The sequence below is a fragment of the Cricetulus griseus genome, assembly GCF_003668045.3.
Source record: "Cricetulus griseus strain 17A/GY chromosome 1 unlocalized genomic scaffold, alternate assembly CriGri-PICRH-1.0 chr1_0, whole genome shotgun sequence".
NCBI lineage: Eukaryota > Metazoa > Chordata > Mammalia > Rodentia > Cricetidae > Cricetulus > Cricetulus griseus.
In genome coordinates, this window is record NW_023276806.1 from 227453952 (window position 1) to 227470672 (window position 16721).

The 16721-nt window shown below is 38.5% G+C and overlaps 1 protein-coding gene and 1 gene segment (V, D, J or C); both read right to left on the reverse strand.

The window, feature by feature from the left end:
• LOC107977037 overlaps nucleotides 1-16721 on the reverse strand; it is a 151260-nt gene that overhangs the window by 124268 nt on the left and 10271 nt on the right.
• LOC100753235 (anionic trypsin-2) lies at nucleotides 1186-5628 on the reverse strand. The gene is made up of 5 exons (XM_035451507.1): nucleotides 5589-5628; nucleotides 4616-4769; nucleotides 3350-3603; nucleotides 1801-1937; nucleotides 1186-1335 (listed from the first exon to the last, which is right to left on the reverse strand). The coding sequence occupies exons 1-5, from the start codon at nucleotides 5626-5628 to the stop codon at nucleotides 1186-1188; spliced, it is 735 nt and encodes a 244-aa protein (XP_035307398.1).

The following is a 16721-nucleotide window of genomic DNA, read 5'->3' on the forward strand; positions in this document are numbered from 1 at the left end:
ATGTTAAGACCTTTCTTATTCCCATGAGAAAATACATTTAAGTTAATAGAAGTCATCATTAGACTCAGATATGGAGGTTCGTACCACAGAATGTGGAAAAGTGGGCAGGAGGACCACTGAAGTTTGATGGCAACCTGAGACTCAGAGTAATATGTTGTCTCAAGAAGGAAAAAGTCACAATGTTATAGGTTGTAATGCAGCATGTAGAGAAATGATTGAGCTTGTTCAAGCTTATATGTACTGATAAAGAAAGAGAAGCAAGTCTTATATTTGGGTGTGGCTTCCCTGAGTTGAGATTTTTTGCCATGCTTTTTCACAGAATCGACACAGACAACGTGTTGACAGGACAATGTCCTCGTGTTTCGCAGGGTTGCTCCAGGAATGGATGCAAAGCAGGCAGTGAACACAAAGGACATGTGGAGGCAATCTCAGGTCCATCACCTGCTTGGTGAAGGGCGCTGTAAGCCAAAACCTTCTTGACCTGTGTTTTCTAGCTTTACCACTCCAGTAATAGTCACTCTGTAGGGGAGAGTGACCAGAGCATGAAAATGTCCTTGTAGTTCTCAGAATGGTGCATACATACTGTCTTATCATGAAAAAAATGGAAGGAAATGTTACACTTATATGAGGAAGAGCTATAAGGGAAGCTATTCCTGTGGGTATTTTGAACCAGCCCTAGATGTGCTTTCTCTGAGGACAGTGGTTCCCACAATAGTCAATGTGGGCAAGAGTCTTTACCATCCATGATGGTGAATGAATATGTTAACACCTCAAGATTCATTGCAACCAAATAGAAAAACTCCCATTAAAAGTACACAATTCTTATTCCTTTACTATGAATATGTTCATGATTTATTTAAAAATCACACAGAAACTTAAAAGAAAATTAGAAAGATTTTTTAACATCTACTTTTTGATATGCGAATTTCTAAAAGAAAATGAAAACCTGTTTCTTCAACTACTTAACTTTAGTATTTTTTAAATCTTTTCAACTGCTGTGTACCTGCTATACGATGCAAAATGTCTGCAGGTATAAGCTGCTCTCCACATTTCAAGGGTAGAGAAAGATGACCTCAAATGGGCATGTATTTCTCACAGACAAGAGGATAAAGAGATCAGACCAAGACATAGAAAGTAAGGAATTCACTTTATTGACAGAGTGATTTCAGAGGGATTAATGATTCTTTAGTTGGCATCAATGGTGTTCTCAATCCAATCAACATAGTTGCAGACCCTGGTGTACACACCAGGGCTGTCCTTCAGGGCACAACCATAACCCCAGGAGACAATACCCTGGAGCTGTCCATTGCAGACCACAGGGCCACCAGAGTCACCCTGAGATGGAGGAAAACAGTGTTTAACAAAGGGGCATGCAGAAGAAGGACCACATTTACTCTGGTTTAAAGATGTTATTCTAGGGGCTGGAGAGATGGTTCAGAGGTTAAGAGCACTGACTGCTCTTCTAGAGGTCCTGAGTTCAATTCCCAGTATCCACATGGTGGCTCGAAATCTTCCATTATGAGATCTGATGCCCTCTTCTGGTGTGCAGGCATACATGGACGCAGAATGTTGTATACATAATAAATAAAATCTTTAAAAAAATGTTATTCTAGCGTCCCTATGTCTCAACTTGTTATCCCATTTTCTCTTCTCACTAATGCATTGAAATGGCATCCAGAATAGACCTCTTCACATTTCCATGGAACCACAACACAAACTTCCTGATCCATAAATACACTTGGGCATTCCACTCTCACTCCTAAGACAACAAGGTATTTGTACGGAAAAGGAACCATTTACCTGGCAAGAATCTTTGCCTCCCTCCAGGAAGCCAGCACAGACCATCTTACTGGTGATTCTTCCAGGATAGGAAGCTTCACAGTCAGCCTGAGGCAACAGGGGGGCATCCAGGCACTGGAGCAGGTCTGGGTTGTTCACTTTGAGGAAAGGAGAAGAAAGAAATGTAATTCGGACAAGACTAGGGATAAATGTTACAGTGTTGTCTACTATGTGACCCCTGAAACTCTCCATTGTAGACCATAGTGCCTCCAGAGTTATCCTGGGATAAGGGAAGACTGTGTTTTTCTTCAAGATATTCAAGCTTCAAATGTTCAGGATGTGGTCTTTTATCCCCTTGAATTCAAAGATATTTCCCACTCTCTCTTTTAAGAGGTTCAGTGTGTTTGGGTTTATGTTGAGGTCTTTGAACCATTTGGACTTAAGTTTTGTGCGTGACGATGTGGATCTATCTACAGTCTTCTACATGTCAGCATCCAGTTACACTAGCACCATGGTTGAAGATGCTTTCTTTTTTTCCATTGTATAATTTTAACTTCTTTGTCAAAAATTATGTGGTCTAAGGTGTGTGGATAACTATCAGGGTCTTCAATTTGATTCCATTGGTAGACCTGTCTTTTTTTTTCTGTGTGTGCCAATACCAAGCTGTTTTCATTACTATAGCTCTATAATAGAGCTTGAAGTCAGGGATGGTGATGCCCCCATATGATCCTTTATTGTACAGGGTTGTTTTGGCTATCCTGGGTTTTTTGTTTTTCCATATGAAGTTGAGTATTGTTCTTTCAAGTTTTGTGAAGAACTGTGCTCGGATTTTTATGGGAATTCCATTGAATCTGCAGATGGTTTTTGGGAAGATTCCCATTTTTAAATATATTGATCCTATATCCAAGAGCATGGAAGACCTTTCCATTTTCTGATAGCTTCTTTAATTTTTTTCTTTGAAGACTGAAAGTTCTTGTCATACAATTCTTTCCCTTGATTGAGTAGAGTTACTCCAAATATATGTCATGTTGTTTGTGGCTATTGTAGAGGGTGATGTTTCTCTGATTTCTTTCTCAGCCTATTTATCATCTATATATTAGAGGGGCATTGATTTTTGACTTAATCTTGTATTCTAAAACTTTTCTGAAGCTGTAGAAGTTCGGTGGTAGAATTTTTCAGGTCATTTATATAAGCTATCATATGAACTGCAAACAGTGAAAGTTTGACTTCTTCCTTTCCTATTTGTATCCCCTTGATCTCTTATTGCTATAGCTAAAACTTCAAGTACAATATTGAAGAGGTATGGAGAGTGGATATTTATTCAAGAAAATTACACCCCAGAATAGTCATTATTGACGTTTTTATTGGAATAAGAGCACATTCTGTATTTGTCCTGTATACATTCTTGGAAAGAGATCATTCTGTGTGCAAATACCTCTATGCTTACCTTAGTACCCTGTGTGTACTGGGAACTTGCAATGCACTTATAGCCTAGAAGCCAACAGTTTATGTTTAGAATCTGGTTATTTATCAGAGGATGTGGAGAAAGTAGATGAAATATCCTACTCACCACCAAAGCTCAATGTGTTGCCCCAGCCAGAGATGAGGCACTGAGTGCCAGCAGGTGCACAGGAGACAGGCAGGGCGACAGTGGCCACCTGGGCATTGAGGGTCACAGGGGAGGCCAGCTTGATCAGCATGATGTCATTGTCCAGGGTCCTCGAACTAAAGCCAGGGTGCTTGATGATCTTGGCAACAGTGACAAACTGCTCATTCCCCTCAAGGACATTGATGTTATGCTCTCCCACTCTAACTTGGATGTGGCTGTAGGAAAGAAAAGACAAGGTAGAAACTTCCTCTCCATTACCATAGACATTCCAGACCCCTTTTAGCTGAATAAGTCTGGGATGGGGAGGAGGCCTGGTTTAACATCACAGATATAGCAGGGGTGTGGCATTCAAGCACCGCTGTGAGATCCAATTCCTTTCTACCTCAGAGACAGATAATATAGCTGAAGCGAGGGACTGGAGCTGGAGAATGCTCATCAACCTGCTGCTCCCCTTGGACACACAATTGCTGTGTGTCTTCATTCTTCCTCTGGAAGACTATTTTCTGTTAGGTCTAGTCCTATTTGGGATAAGAATAAATTGGTCTAAAATGTGTTTAATCCCAAAACTCAGGGGGCAGAGGCCCGAAGATCTCTGAGACAAGGCCAGCCAGGTATATAGAGTGTGTTCAAGGACAGTCAAGGCTAAACAGAGAAACCCTATTTCCATGAAAACTAACAAACAAACAAAAAAGAATACTTGGTCCGTGTAACTATGGCACCTCACAACTTGTTGTGGATTTTGACTTTCTGGGTTTCTTTCTGAATTACAGTCCTATGATTCAGATGCATGTTCAGGTGACATACCCTCTAGTACAGAAACTGACACTCGGTTTTCTCCATAGAGTGAAAAGAATTGAGATAGGAAGTTTTTAAAAGCATGCAGATTCTTCACAATCATTGAAATCTCTGCATTCATCTCCCTGCTACCGGACCCAGCAGAGCTATTTGTGAAAGTCTTTGTGCGACTTCGTTTTGGTTCCTTCAACCCTAAAATCAAGCTTCCTTGTTTTGGTTATCAATATCCCTGATTGACTTTGGATGTTTCAGGTGTGTAAAAGGCTTCCTATTCTGTAACCTTATTCTCTCCAAACTCATGAAGTTGTAGTCTGCAGTTTCTCTTCTCTGAGTCTTCTCATTTAGCCAAAAACCTCAGCTGGTGCCTGATCTAATCCCATCCCCCTATAAACACCAATTATGTGTTCTATAAAGACAGGGTCCATCACTTACGTTTTGTAGCAGTGAGCTGCAGACACCACCCATTGGTCATTGATGAGGGAGCCTCCACAGAAGTGGTAGCCAGAGTTCAGAGACACCTGGTAGGGGACAGAATTCTCCTGGCAGGTGTATCCTCCAACAATCTTATCATCAACAGGGAAAGCAACTTGAGTAGAGAGAAGAAGAGAGAAGACAATTCATCATGTTGCTGGAAACTGAAGCCTTCAGTCCTATGGCAAACTTAAGCTAATTAGGAACCTTTGTTGATTACAAAAACTGAAGGCAAAATGGTTAATAGTAGGCCTATGGTGGCTTATGGTTGTCCACAATACAGAACACTGCAAGATAATAGAAAGATACTCTTTAGGTGACAGTGTTCTGATGGGGAACAAGGGACAGGGCAAGGGATGCTCTCAGCATGCAGGAATGGGGCACAAGGAGGGTTGTCTGATTTACAACTTGCTTTGATCTCATCATTCATTACCATCCTGTGGCTAACAGAGCTTAAGGGGATTAGGATACTGAAACTGTCTTAGAAAATATCCTCGGTATGTAGAGCTCAACATACCAACATTCTGATATATATCAGAAATGTCCTTCCTAATACTAAGTGATTGCTCCAGGCACATAAGGTCAGAATTTTAAGACATTAGTCTCCAGCATAATGAGGTTTTCAACTTTCATATTGGAAGTTTTTATCTGTGAAGATAGTCATGACAGCTAATCCCAAAACTGTCATTCCCAAACAGGAGTCCTCCTGGTTCATTTCAAGGAACCTGCCATTTCTAACCTCTTTGATCCCATAATAAACAACAGTAGAAGAGGTAGGAAAGGTGAAGCTTGCAGAGAAGCCAGAAAATATAGGGACAGAGTTGCTGTAGGAAGATATGAGACATTGGAGGGCAGACAGAATAGAAAAGCAGCTTTGCTGGAAGTGTTTATGGCAGAGGGAAGATCAGGACCTGGGTTAAGGCATTGAATTCACTAGCAGCTCCCACGAGGACCAGGGACAGGAGTGCACTCATGGTGGCAGAAGATAGTGAATATTTAGGCAGATCTCACTTAATCCCTGCTGCAGGTAGAAGGAGTTTCTGAGGGAAGGCCCATACTGTTACTACACAAGCATATCTGTGGGTTTCCCTTTTCCCAGTTCTTACATTATCTCTGCTCTATTCGTCCACTCTGTGGGTGAGTGAGGAACATGTGATAAAGAAAGTTTTCTTCTTGCTGTAGATAAGGAGAACAGCTGATTCTTGAAAGCAAGCAGGGATACAAAAACAATAGAACTATAGACTGACTGTGTAGCTGGGCCCTCCCAGGCTGATATAAGATGTTGGGTGGTAGAGAATGGTCATTGTCTTTAGCCATACCTAGAATTCATAGAAACTGTTTCATTTACTTTCAAGAATTCCTGGCATTGTGCTTTTGGTGGGTATTCAGGGGCCTAGAGCCTCAAGAGAAGAAAAACAATGTATCTTGATGTAATATCTGTGACCTGGTGATTCTTATCTCTAGTATAAACTGTCATATAGAAAGGTCATATCCAAGAGCTTTGGTAATCAGAATTAGAGTATGAAGCAACAGGATGAAGGGTTAAATAGATATGCTTTGTAATGTGGGCTTCCACCTGACTCTCCTTTCTACCACAGCTCATACACAGAAAATTATTTGAAGCATGAGAGATGAAGTTTCAGTAGGAGCTTCCTCCATGTGTTCCAGAGATAGACCAACACTACATTCTCCATTCCTCTCTGTCCTGAACTTTGACTCGCACTTTTCATGCTTTTGTGGATCCAGTTCTGGCATCGTCATGTTTGTGTCAGCCATCTGCATCAAAGATTATTCCCCCAGTTTGAGTTAGAAGTCCATATTCCAGATCAGACAATAGGAAGACCTTGAACCATGGTCAGTCTTATTTCTGTTCAGAGGAATCCTTCCTGTGGAAGATCCATGAATGAGTTCTAAGAAAACCACCTAGTCCCAGGCTTAAAATTTATTGACACTTAACCTGTCCAGAAGGAGTGTAAGGAAAAATGTTATGTGAGATTATATTTAATTTTAGCCCACAACTTCAGGGACCCTGCTATTGGATCTATTTACTTTCTAGTTAGTCTGATGTCAGTGTTGTTGAGGGACAAGAAAGAGCAATTTTTGTGACTGAATTCTCTAAATTGCAGAAAACAAATGTTCTAGAGTTGGTGGTCAGAGTGGCAACATCTGAGTTCAGGATCTTGTGATTAGTTTTGACCAACCAAGCATGGAGGTTGGAGAAAGAAATTGATAACATAATATACTGGGGGGAAAACAACCTTGTGAGGCCTGGTGAGTATCTTCTGTGCCCATCCCTGGCATGACTGGCTCAGCCACACAACAGACTCAAACGGATTCCTTTTTTCTAAAGAAACTATTTATAATGATGTATGATCTTAAGACTCAAAAAAGATATGGAAACTCTTGTGTAGTATTAAATTTGTCACAGGTGGCAAAAGGCTATTGCCAAGCTTTCTGGAAGTCCCTAGGATACAAGTTAAACATCTGGCTCCACCTGCCATTTTTCCTCCTTGGCAGAGTGTGAAAACCAAATTTATATTTACATGGCATTGTGTTTCAGAGTCTTACTTTGCCATGACCTCTTCACCCACCTTGGCATGTCTAACCCAGGGACACACATCTTGGTGCTCAGAGCCAGCTGACAGAGTGTTATGATGTTATGGTTAGCTTGGAAAGGAAGAAATTTTCATATAATGTAGTTAATATGTTGCTGTTTTACTTTCTTGCCTGGTGTATTTATAGGATTACTGCTTTGGAGGAAAAAGTCAGATATTTGTTCTAGCACTTCTACATTTCAGTATATACTAGCCAGCTGGCCTGCAAGGGGATTATCCCCAATACATATGGAAAATCATCTTAGCCAGAGGGAGGATAACAGTGATTGTTCTCACTGTGACTCTGTCTGTAAAGCAATATGGAAGGGCATGATACATCGGTGTTCTATAGCTGTGGATTGAAGTTTAACCATTTAATATTTTGTGCTATTTATCACCTGAGATGAACTTTCTCCAAGCTGTCAGGAATCATAGGCTAAGAAGACTACTGTAGATCATAACTATTACCTCGAATGAGGTGAATAGGATAGATTCACCAAACTGGCTGTTTACAGTCCATTTGAAAGTCTGTGCTATTCCTGATCCCATTCATCCTAATATACAAATTCTCTCATGTCCTTTTTAAAAAAACATTCTCTTAGTCTTCATTCAATGCTTAGCATGTTAAATAATTGCGTTTCAATTTTAGAAATAGTGGTTAATTTCTCTGTGTCTATTTCACAATCTAGATTATAGTCTTTTGTGAACCCTGTATTTATTCTACCAGTCTGCATTTATAGATGACCAAGTGGGCTTTACAGTGTGAGTTTTAAGGTTTATAAGTTTATTCAACCACTAGTGTAAAATTGAACATGGTAGTCAGACTCTAGACTGGCACACTCAGGCAAGAGCTATCTGGTTGCCTTGCCCTTGTGCTAGCTATACTTGCTCCCATCTCATGATGAAGTAGTTGACAGATACTATTATCTCATTTTCAGATATGAAGTATCTGCCTCTCTGAAGAGAATTGACTTCTTCACATCTGTTTGAGAAATAAATGTGGAAATGATATCTGAACCCCCTTACTCTTAAAACTGAGTGTGTTTCCCATTGTGTTGTTAAAGAATGGAGTGTTTCTGGTTTCACTGAAGTTGAGTAAACAGATTAAGAATAAATTTTCTCTTTATGCCCAAAGATAAGTATAGTCTTAACTTCTCATCAAGGTAAATTATCTTTGCAACAGATAGTAATCACTAAGAAAACCACAATGAATCAAAATGCAGTATTGTGGAGCCCAGTCACAGTGACTATATCTACAATCCTGTACCTGAGGGTCAGAGCACATTGTAAAAGAGGGGGGAAGAAAGACTCCAGGAGTCAGATGATGAGGGAATTTGTTGTGTAAACTTTTTTTCCTGTAATAATATCAGTAGCTATGCCCTTAATGTCTCACCAACATGACTGCGCAAATGAGCTGAATGAGTACTACACTAGCTGACAAGCCAAAGTAGATGGGAAGAAAACCATGATGACTCAAACCTACACAAAGAACTACAAGCACCCAAGGAAAGCTGGAGAGGGGAGAGGCATCTTCCCCAGGAAAAAACACACTAATTGGTTTTCCAGTGCCAAATGGCAAGTCCTGAAAACATCCATAGAGGAACATTATAAAGACTTATCAGATTATACACAGAAATATACATATGTATGCAAATAGCCATATATAACAATAAAAGAAGAGATAGATAGATCATGATTATTAAGGAAAAAGGGAAAGGGGAAATGTAATTATATTATAATCTCAAAAATAATTAAAAGCAAAAAATCTTTTCCTTATTCTTGAGAATTTCGTGTATTTATTCAATGAAACATGATCACATTTAACCCCATTTCTCCTTTTTATCCCTCTATTTCCCATGACCTGTCTGTTTCCCAACTTTACATCTTCTTTTTTGATAATCATTAAATCCAATGCTGTCCATATGATCAATGGATAGAAATAGCAAAGTAAAGAGTAAAATTACTGCTTTTTGCAGGTGATATTATCCTATACCAAACAAATACTAAAAAACGGAAGCAGAAATTTATGGACATGATAAATACCACCAGATTGTATGATAAGATAGCAGTAGCCTTTTCATAGAGCAATAATAAACCTAATGAGAAAGAAATCAGGGTATAATGCCTCAGACTCAGTTACATCAACAAAGACTAGTGATACTTATCCACAATGGTAAAAGACATCCATAATAAACATGATAGAACCTTAAAGAAAGTAATTAAAGAAAAAGTATGTTACCCAAGTTGATTGGCACAGTCAATTTAATTCCACCACAATTCTAATGCTATCCTTCAAAGAACTAGATGAAACAAAACTATAATCCATACCAACCTGAATGGTCAAAGTAATCCTGAGTAGAAAGAAAACAGCAGGCAACATTACAGTACCCATCCAAGTCATGATACACAGTCATTGTAACAAAAAAAACACCCTAGTACCAATAAAACCTACATATATACATCAATTTAATAGACTAGAGGACTTAAAAATAAACCCACATAGCTTCATCTACCTGATAATTACAAAGGTGCCCAAAACACACTCTTTAGAAAAAATAACTTCCTCCACAAATAGTGCTGGGAAAAGTATACCTAAAAAGAACAGAAAAATCAGAAAATCCCAAAGCTCAGACATCTGCTGCTAGATAGTGTCCTCTAGACATGACAGGGAAAATGCACCCATGTAATGTCGACCATATGGTTCCCTGAGAAAAATCAGCATTATGACAACATCAGTTGACATGCCAACATAGATTGGTGAAATTCTATGTGGTGCAGGATCTGGATGAAGAACTACAAGCAGTCAGTGGCTATGGAGAGAGGGATAAGCAGGTTCCTGCCTGGACAGCCTTCTCCCTTGTTTTTCTAGTTCCAAGTCATCAGCCAAGGACACATGTATGTATGTATGAATAATGACTTGATATGTTGCTTAGATGCGTTTTCATAGTACAAACACATATACATACAGGTATGATATGTACGTAACAATAATTTAAAAAGATAATGATAGTGGGGTCATGGTAGGAGTTGGGGGAGGAAGGGTGGAGCAGGAGTGATGTAGAAGAAGTGTCCATGCACGAAGTTCTCAGAAAAGGAAGAAAATACACACGAAGAAAAGATAAATATAGAGCCACATCTTTCGCCCTCGACAAAAAACAAATCCAAAGTTGTTCAAACACATGAACTTAAGAATGTGAAACTTCTGGATGAAAACATTGGGAAAGCACTTTGGTACACAGGCATCCACAAGGGCTATCAACTACAGTATTCTGATATTTTGATTACATTGATTATCAGATTCAATAATTCAGGAATTAATAGCAAGAACAGCCGAATGGAACTGAGTGAAAATAAAAGTTTCTGCACAACAAAGTAAACCCTTGAAAGGGGATAGCCTTCAGGATGAGAGAAAAATAAAACTACATATCTTAGAAAGGATTAACATGTAAAACTGATTAAAAAGTCTAAAAATATTCATTACAACCCAAATCATCAAATTAAGTATGGACACTGAAAAGAATTTCTTAAAAGATGTTATGCATAAATAACCATTAAATACATGAAAAACTTCAGCATCCTTAGCCATCCACAAATAAAAGGCAAATAAAAGATTCATTAGAATTTTGTGTTACCTAGGTCAGATTGTATGTCATCAACAAATAAAAAAAAATTCTAATGCTGGTAAGGATCATAGGGGCTATCATTGAGCACTGGTGCTGAGAAAGTATAAATTAGTACAGACGCTATGGGGATCAATACAGATATTTCTCAAAAAATTAAAAATAGACCTGCCATACAATCCTGTGATATTATTCCCAGGTATATGCCTGATTAAGACACAGTCTACAAACAAATGAAGGACTGGAATAGCTAATGCTTACTGTGGTATCATTTGGAATACTCAAGGTTACCATCAATAGATGAATAAAGGAAATGTGGTGTATATACACAACCAAATTATTCATAAAAAAGAAAAAAATATGTCATTTGCAGGAAAATTAGTCAAACTGGAAATTATCATATTACAAAAATAGGCCTCATTCACAGAAACAAATACTCCAATTTTCTCTCATGTATAGAGTCTAGATGTTTATAAAATGACATAAAATTACATTAGGTTCTATTCCAAGGAAGGGTTAATAACAGAAGTGGGAAAGGGGAAAACTGGAAGAAGATCCCAAAATGTATACATGAATAGAAATATCAAGAAAAAAGGAAATTCTTATGATAAAATGTCAGATATTGCTGCAGCAAGAAATTTATATGCTAATTACTAAGAACAGTATTTTTAAAGTTATTTTATGATTTTACATGTATGAGTATTTTCCTTGCCTGTGTGCACACAGGCCTATGCATGATGTGTTTCCCTGGTTTCATGGGGTCCAGGAAAGGGTTCTGGATCCCCTGGAACTGGGGTTACAGATAGTTTTAAGCTACCATGTGACTGCTGGAAATGAAATCTGGAAGAACAGTCAGTGTTCTTAATTGGTGAGCTATCTCTCCAGGCTCCACCTGAAATAGCATAATGTACTTCATATGTATCTCAACTCTGCCACATCTAGGTCACACTTGAACATTGAAAATACCTCATCTGAAAGAACAGCACTGAAAAAAATAATGAAGCAAACAATGAAGTAACTCCAGATGTCTACATCCCAATTCAGTACTAGAAGAAAAAGGAAAAGCATCATTCATCAAAAAAAAAAAAATCTAATCGAACAGTAATGGCATCCAGTAAGAATGAATTAGATGAAATCCCACACAGAGAACTCAGAAGAATGATTAAAATGATCATAAGTGATTTCAAAGACATCCAAGAAAAAAATAAGCTTCTGAATGAGAATGCAAATGGCTGAACAGACAGAGGAAGGGATGTAAGACAATAAAGGCAGAGTTGAAAAGAGAGATAGAAATACTGAAGAAAATCCAGCCTGAAATTCTGGAAAGGAAAAAAAAAACCTGCATGGAAAGTTCATTAACAGAATGGATGAGGAGGAGGACATGCTATCTGGGTTTGAGGACACAGTAGAGGAATTAGAAAGACCCAACAAGGACAAAAGTAAGAGGAGGAATGTGAATTTTCATATGATTTTCAATGAAAAGGATCACATGTAGAGGTTATTGAACGTAGAAGAAGAATGGTTAGCTAAAAGCATAGAAAACATTTTCAAAGGATTCAAAACAGTATTTCCCAGAGTTAGGCAAATATCACAGATGCTGGAGGTATGTAGTTCATCAAACAGTTAAGACTGGGAAAGAACCTCGCCTCATCTCATAATGAAAATGCTACATATGTAGAAAACAGAACATATGCTGAGGAAGCAAAACAGAAACACCAAATCACAGAAATGTGGGGCCATTAGACGTATCAATTAAAACTTTCAAAGACAGACCTATTTTAAGTCTTGAAAGACAAAATCCGATAACTAAGATGATTTATTATCATTGATCCTGGGAGTCCCTAGTCCCTATCAACCTTCCTAATGCTGAGGCACTTTAATACAGTTCTTCATGTTGTGGTGACTGCCCCCGACCAAAAAAAAATATTTTTGTTGCTACTTCATAACTGCATTTTTTCCTGTTATGAATTGTAATGTAAATATCTTTGGAGATAGTGGTTGCCCTGGGGGTCTCGACCCCCAGGTTGAGAACCACTGCCCTAGAAGATGTAGACTTAAGGGATAGAGAGATATCTCCGTAATGTAACCCTTAGCAGCCTGAGGAGTTCCTATAATCACTTATAGACCTTGCAGAAATGAATTACACTTAGCCAGCTAGAAACAGAGCTGGGGATTTTATCACATATATTTTAATATAGGTTTAAGAATAAGGGTTAGGAGAAAGAGAGACACTCAAGGAGAAAGTAAGACATACTCAAGTATGGGTATTGACTTCCCAGGATAGTGACCCTTACAAATGGAAAATCTTAGTATATCATGGAATTGATTTTTTTCTAGGTTCCAACCTACAATATGCTCGAATTATCATTTCCTTTCATTCAGAACTTAGATGATTAGAATATTGAGGACAGCCAGGTTTCTCAGGATGAATCTTTAGTTATGACATAGAATTTAAATTTTAAATTAATTTTCTATTTTAATAATCTTCAAACAGCTATTTCTAGAAATCTCACTAATTTATAAGTTGCCTATTTATCGGTTATTCTTCAGCTGTTACTAGATTTCAACTGAAGCTAGCTGTCCATATATAATTTTATTTTTATTCTCTTGCCTAGTATGTCTAGTTATGGGTACAAAATAAACAAACCAAAAGGTAATAAATGTCCCACATTGCTGGAGATATGAAGCCAAGTTATTTTTGCTTATATTTTTCAATTTAAAAAATACTTAAAAGTTGGATTATATACTTACCAGAATAAATTATCTGTAGTTCCAAATATCTTTTTTCTAAATATTTCATCCCCCTCAATTAAACATTGAAGGAATCTCTAGAGAAAAAAAAGATCAAATGCCAGAAAACTCATGAACTGAATGGCTATAAACCAAACTGCTTTCAAAGGAAACAAATAAAATGGACATCTTAAGCCAAATGCTTAGAAAGCAAACCAAAAATATATCTACCACATAGGACTCCAAAACAAGCTCAGAATAAACAAACAGATCTTTGCCAAATCAAGGAAGAGTTAAAATGCAGAAGTAACTTCTTAAAAACACTTGTCAGAGGAGGCAGCAGGGTCTGTTGGACACCAACAGTCTTGCTAGTACCTACCTCTGATTTAAGTGACACTCCGATCATGGAGTGATTCATTTTGGGGAGTCCATGTTTAGGTCCCATAAATGTTAATGTAATGCAACTAACTATAAAACCAAACCAAACCAATCAATCAATCAAACAAACAAATGAACACAAAATGAAAATAAGGACCTGGAGTCAAAGGAGATAAGAGAGAAGTTACATCTTATTCTAGATCCAGGTATGAGTGGCAATGGTTCAGATCACAGATTCAGTTAGCCAAATTCCATCGTCCAACATAGTAACAATTTCTTGAGTTACTTTTTTAAACAACAGATCTATGAAACCAATAAGTCAACACTTTTCAAATAGGTTGCTGGAAACATCAGAGTTGTTGATTACAATTAACCCTGAAAATTTCAGCTGCAAGCCTTAGCTGCTCTAATGATGCCTTTTACTTCTGAGTTGTTAGAAGCAAGTAGCTGCCTGGTTAATACATTTCAAATGGTTTCACTCACTGTTACAAGGCAGGCAAGGGATGACTATTAAAAGGTAGCCCAAGTGTTACGATAAATCTTTCTGCCAAATGCCGCCTGAGCCCCACACGCCACGTGTGGGCTTTACGCCAGCAGCCTACCCGAGTTAGGTCCAAATGAATACACAGAAACTTGTATTAGGTTCAAAGCTGCTTGGCCAATGACTAGGACTTCTCATCTGCTAACTCAGTTTGAACTATCATAAACCTATATATTTTATAAGACTTACCTTATCGGACACCTTATTGGTGTCCCTCCTTGCTGGGATCACATCTTGCCTCTGGAGCAGGAGCGGAGGGGAAAAAGGAACCCTTCCTGTTTCTCCTTCGCTTAAATATGAGTCTCCTTGCTATGTCACTTCCTGCCTGGATCAGCACGTCTCTACTACATTTCCCAGAACCCTCTTTGACTCCTAGTCCTGTCTACTTGCTGTCTCATTGGCCAAACAATATTTTATTTAACAATCAATAAGATAAACATATACAGTACATTCCCCATCACCCAAGATTAATTGTAATTAGGCTTTGGACTTCAGTATCCCAACAATTCCACATGTCTTAATTCTAATTAGTTAATTACCTGGTAAAATATTCCATGTCACATCTGCCTTCAGTCCAGGAAATTTCATTCATAGTTTCAAAGAAGCTTCTGTCAAAATTCCAAAATAAGACCAGAAGAGGTCTTCAGTGTGTACCATTGTCAGAGTCCATGGTGGGTAGCTCCTCAGAAGGCAATGTGTGATGCTGTAAAGATAACTGACATAGTCAAGACCCCGGCAAACTAAAGATGGCATGAGTACAGAAAGGCATCCAAGGAAAGCTGGAGGCAGTGGTCGGAGCTGGGTCAACAGAGAGGTCACATAGCCTCCAACTAGAAAGAACCGGCTGCCTAAGCCCTTTTGGAGTTCACAGTTCACTTAATGCTGCAAGAAGCCCAAATGCTTGGACCCTAGAGCTAGATTTATTCTTTGGTTTTCTAGAACTTGTTCTTGCTTTATCATATTCCTTCCCCATTATCTTCTTATAATGAGAATGTATACAATGGTTTTTATGTGTGGGAAATGCATAATTTTAGCTTTTTGCTGTACTGGGTCTTACAGAAAAGAATGTCTTGTGTCTCAGAGGAGATATTGGCCCTGGGAGTTTGAAACATTCTAACAGGGTACTTTCAGAATCACTGAAAGCTTTAGGATAATGAGATAAGCATAAGTCATTGAAGGCCTGGTTGGAACATTATGGTTTGACACTGAAATATCTCACATAAGCCCATTGTGGAAGGTATTGTCTACATCCGGTGGCGCTATTTAGGGGTGACCTGAAAAAGTAGAATATGGGACCTCTCTGAAGGAGATGCTTCATCACTGTCTTGTGCTTACGTCAGTGTCTTGGTCAGGTACTGTCTCCCACTGGGTCTCTGCTTCCTCTTCACAGTAAGATGAATGAGGTTCAGCTTTGTCATAGCACAGAAGCAACAGAGCCAGACTGTGAAATGAAAATGCTGAATCTGTGATCCAAAATAAATAATTGCCTCTTTTCAGTAACTCACGATAGGTGTCCAGTTTAGCTAGGTGATAAGTGTGACTTCCCCCACTTCCTGTTTCTCACCTTGAACTCAAGACCAAAAGGAGAGTTTTATATCGAGGGGATGCTATTTGCCCTTTTTACTCATTATTAAGGCACTGTTCATCATAGAGGTGAATGTGGAGGATTAAAAGTTACAACGTTCTGATTATTAAAGTTCGAACATCTGCTATAGTGAATTGGTGAATGTTCATCTTTATACAACAGTCACTCTACTCACTATCTGGGCTTTATTGAAATGGCTTAGATGAATTGAGATGGATGATGAGTAAGCTGGAAAATTCCTTGTGAGGACTGCTTATTATAAAAGCACCCGTGACTTCCAGGTAATGCAAAGTTTAATACATTGTGTGTGTGTGTGTGTGTGTGTGTGTGTGTGTGTGTGTGTGTGTGTGTATGTGTGTGTATCATATTAGATTCAGATTATAACACCCAGATAAAATGTGGTGTGAAATTCAGTCAACAGCTCTCTCCACTGGACTTTGTTCATAAGATGTGTAGACTGTGCCATCCTTTGGAGGACAGAGAGCTGGTAAATCCGTCTCTTCTAGGTGAACAGGACTAGAAAGGTCCCATAAAGATTTCCAATCCCCATAGAAAAATTGTCCACCTGCCCTGGCACTAGTAGAATGCCAGCAAAAAAACCTTGTACATTAAAATCATT

Excerpts from the sequence above, each read along its gene's own strand:
- LOC100753235 (XM_035451507.1), bottom strand. The coding sequence starts at position 5,628 with ATGAGTGCACTCCTGTCCCTGGTCCTCGTGGGAGCTGCTA. Across the intron at positions 1,938-3,349 it reads CAACACATTGAGCTTTGGTG|TGAACAACCCAGACCTGCTC; the intron begins GTGAGTAGGATA and ends CTTTCCTCAAAG. Across the intron at positions 1,336-1,800 it reads GAGGCAAAGATTCTTGCCAG|GGTGACTCTGGTGGCCCTGT; the intron begins GTAAATGGTTCC and ends CCTCCATCTCAG.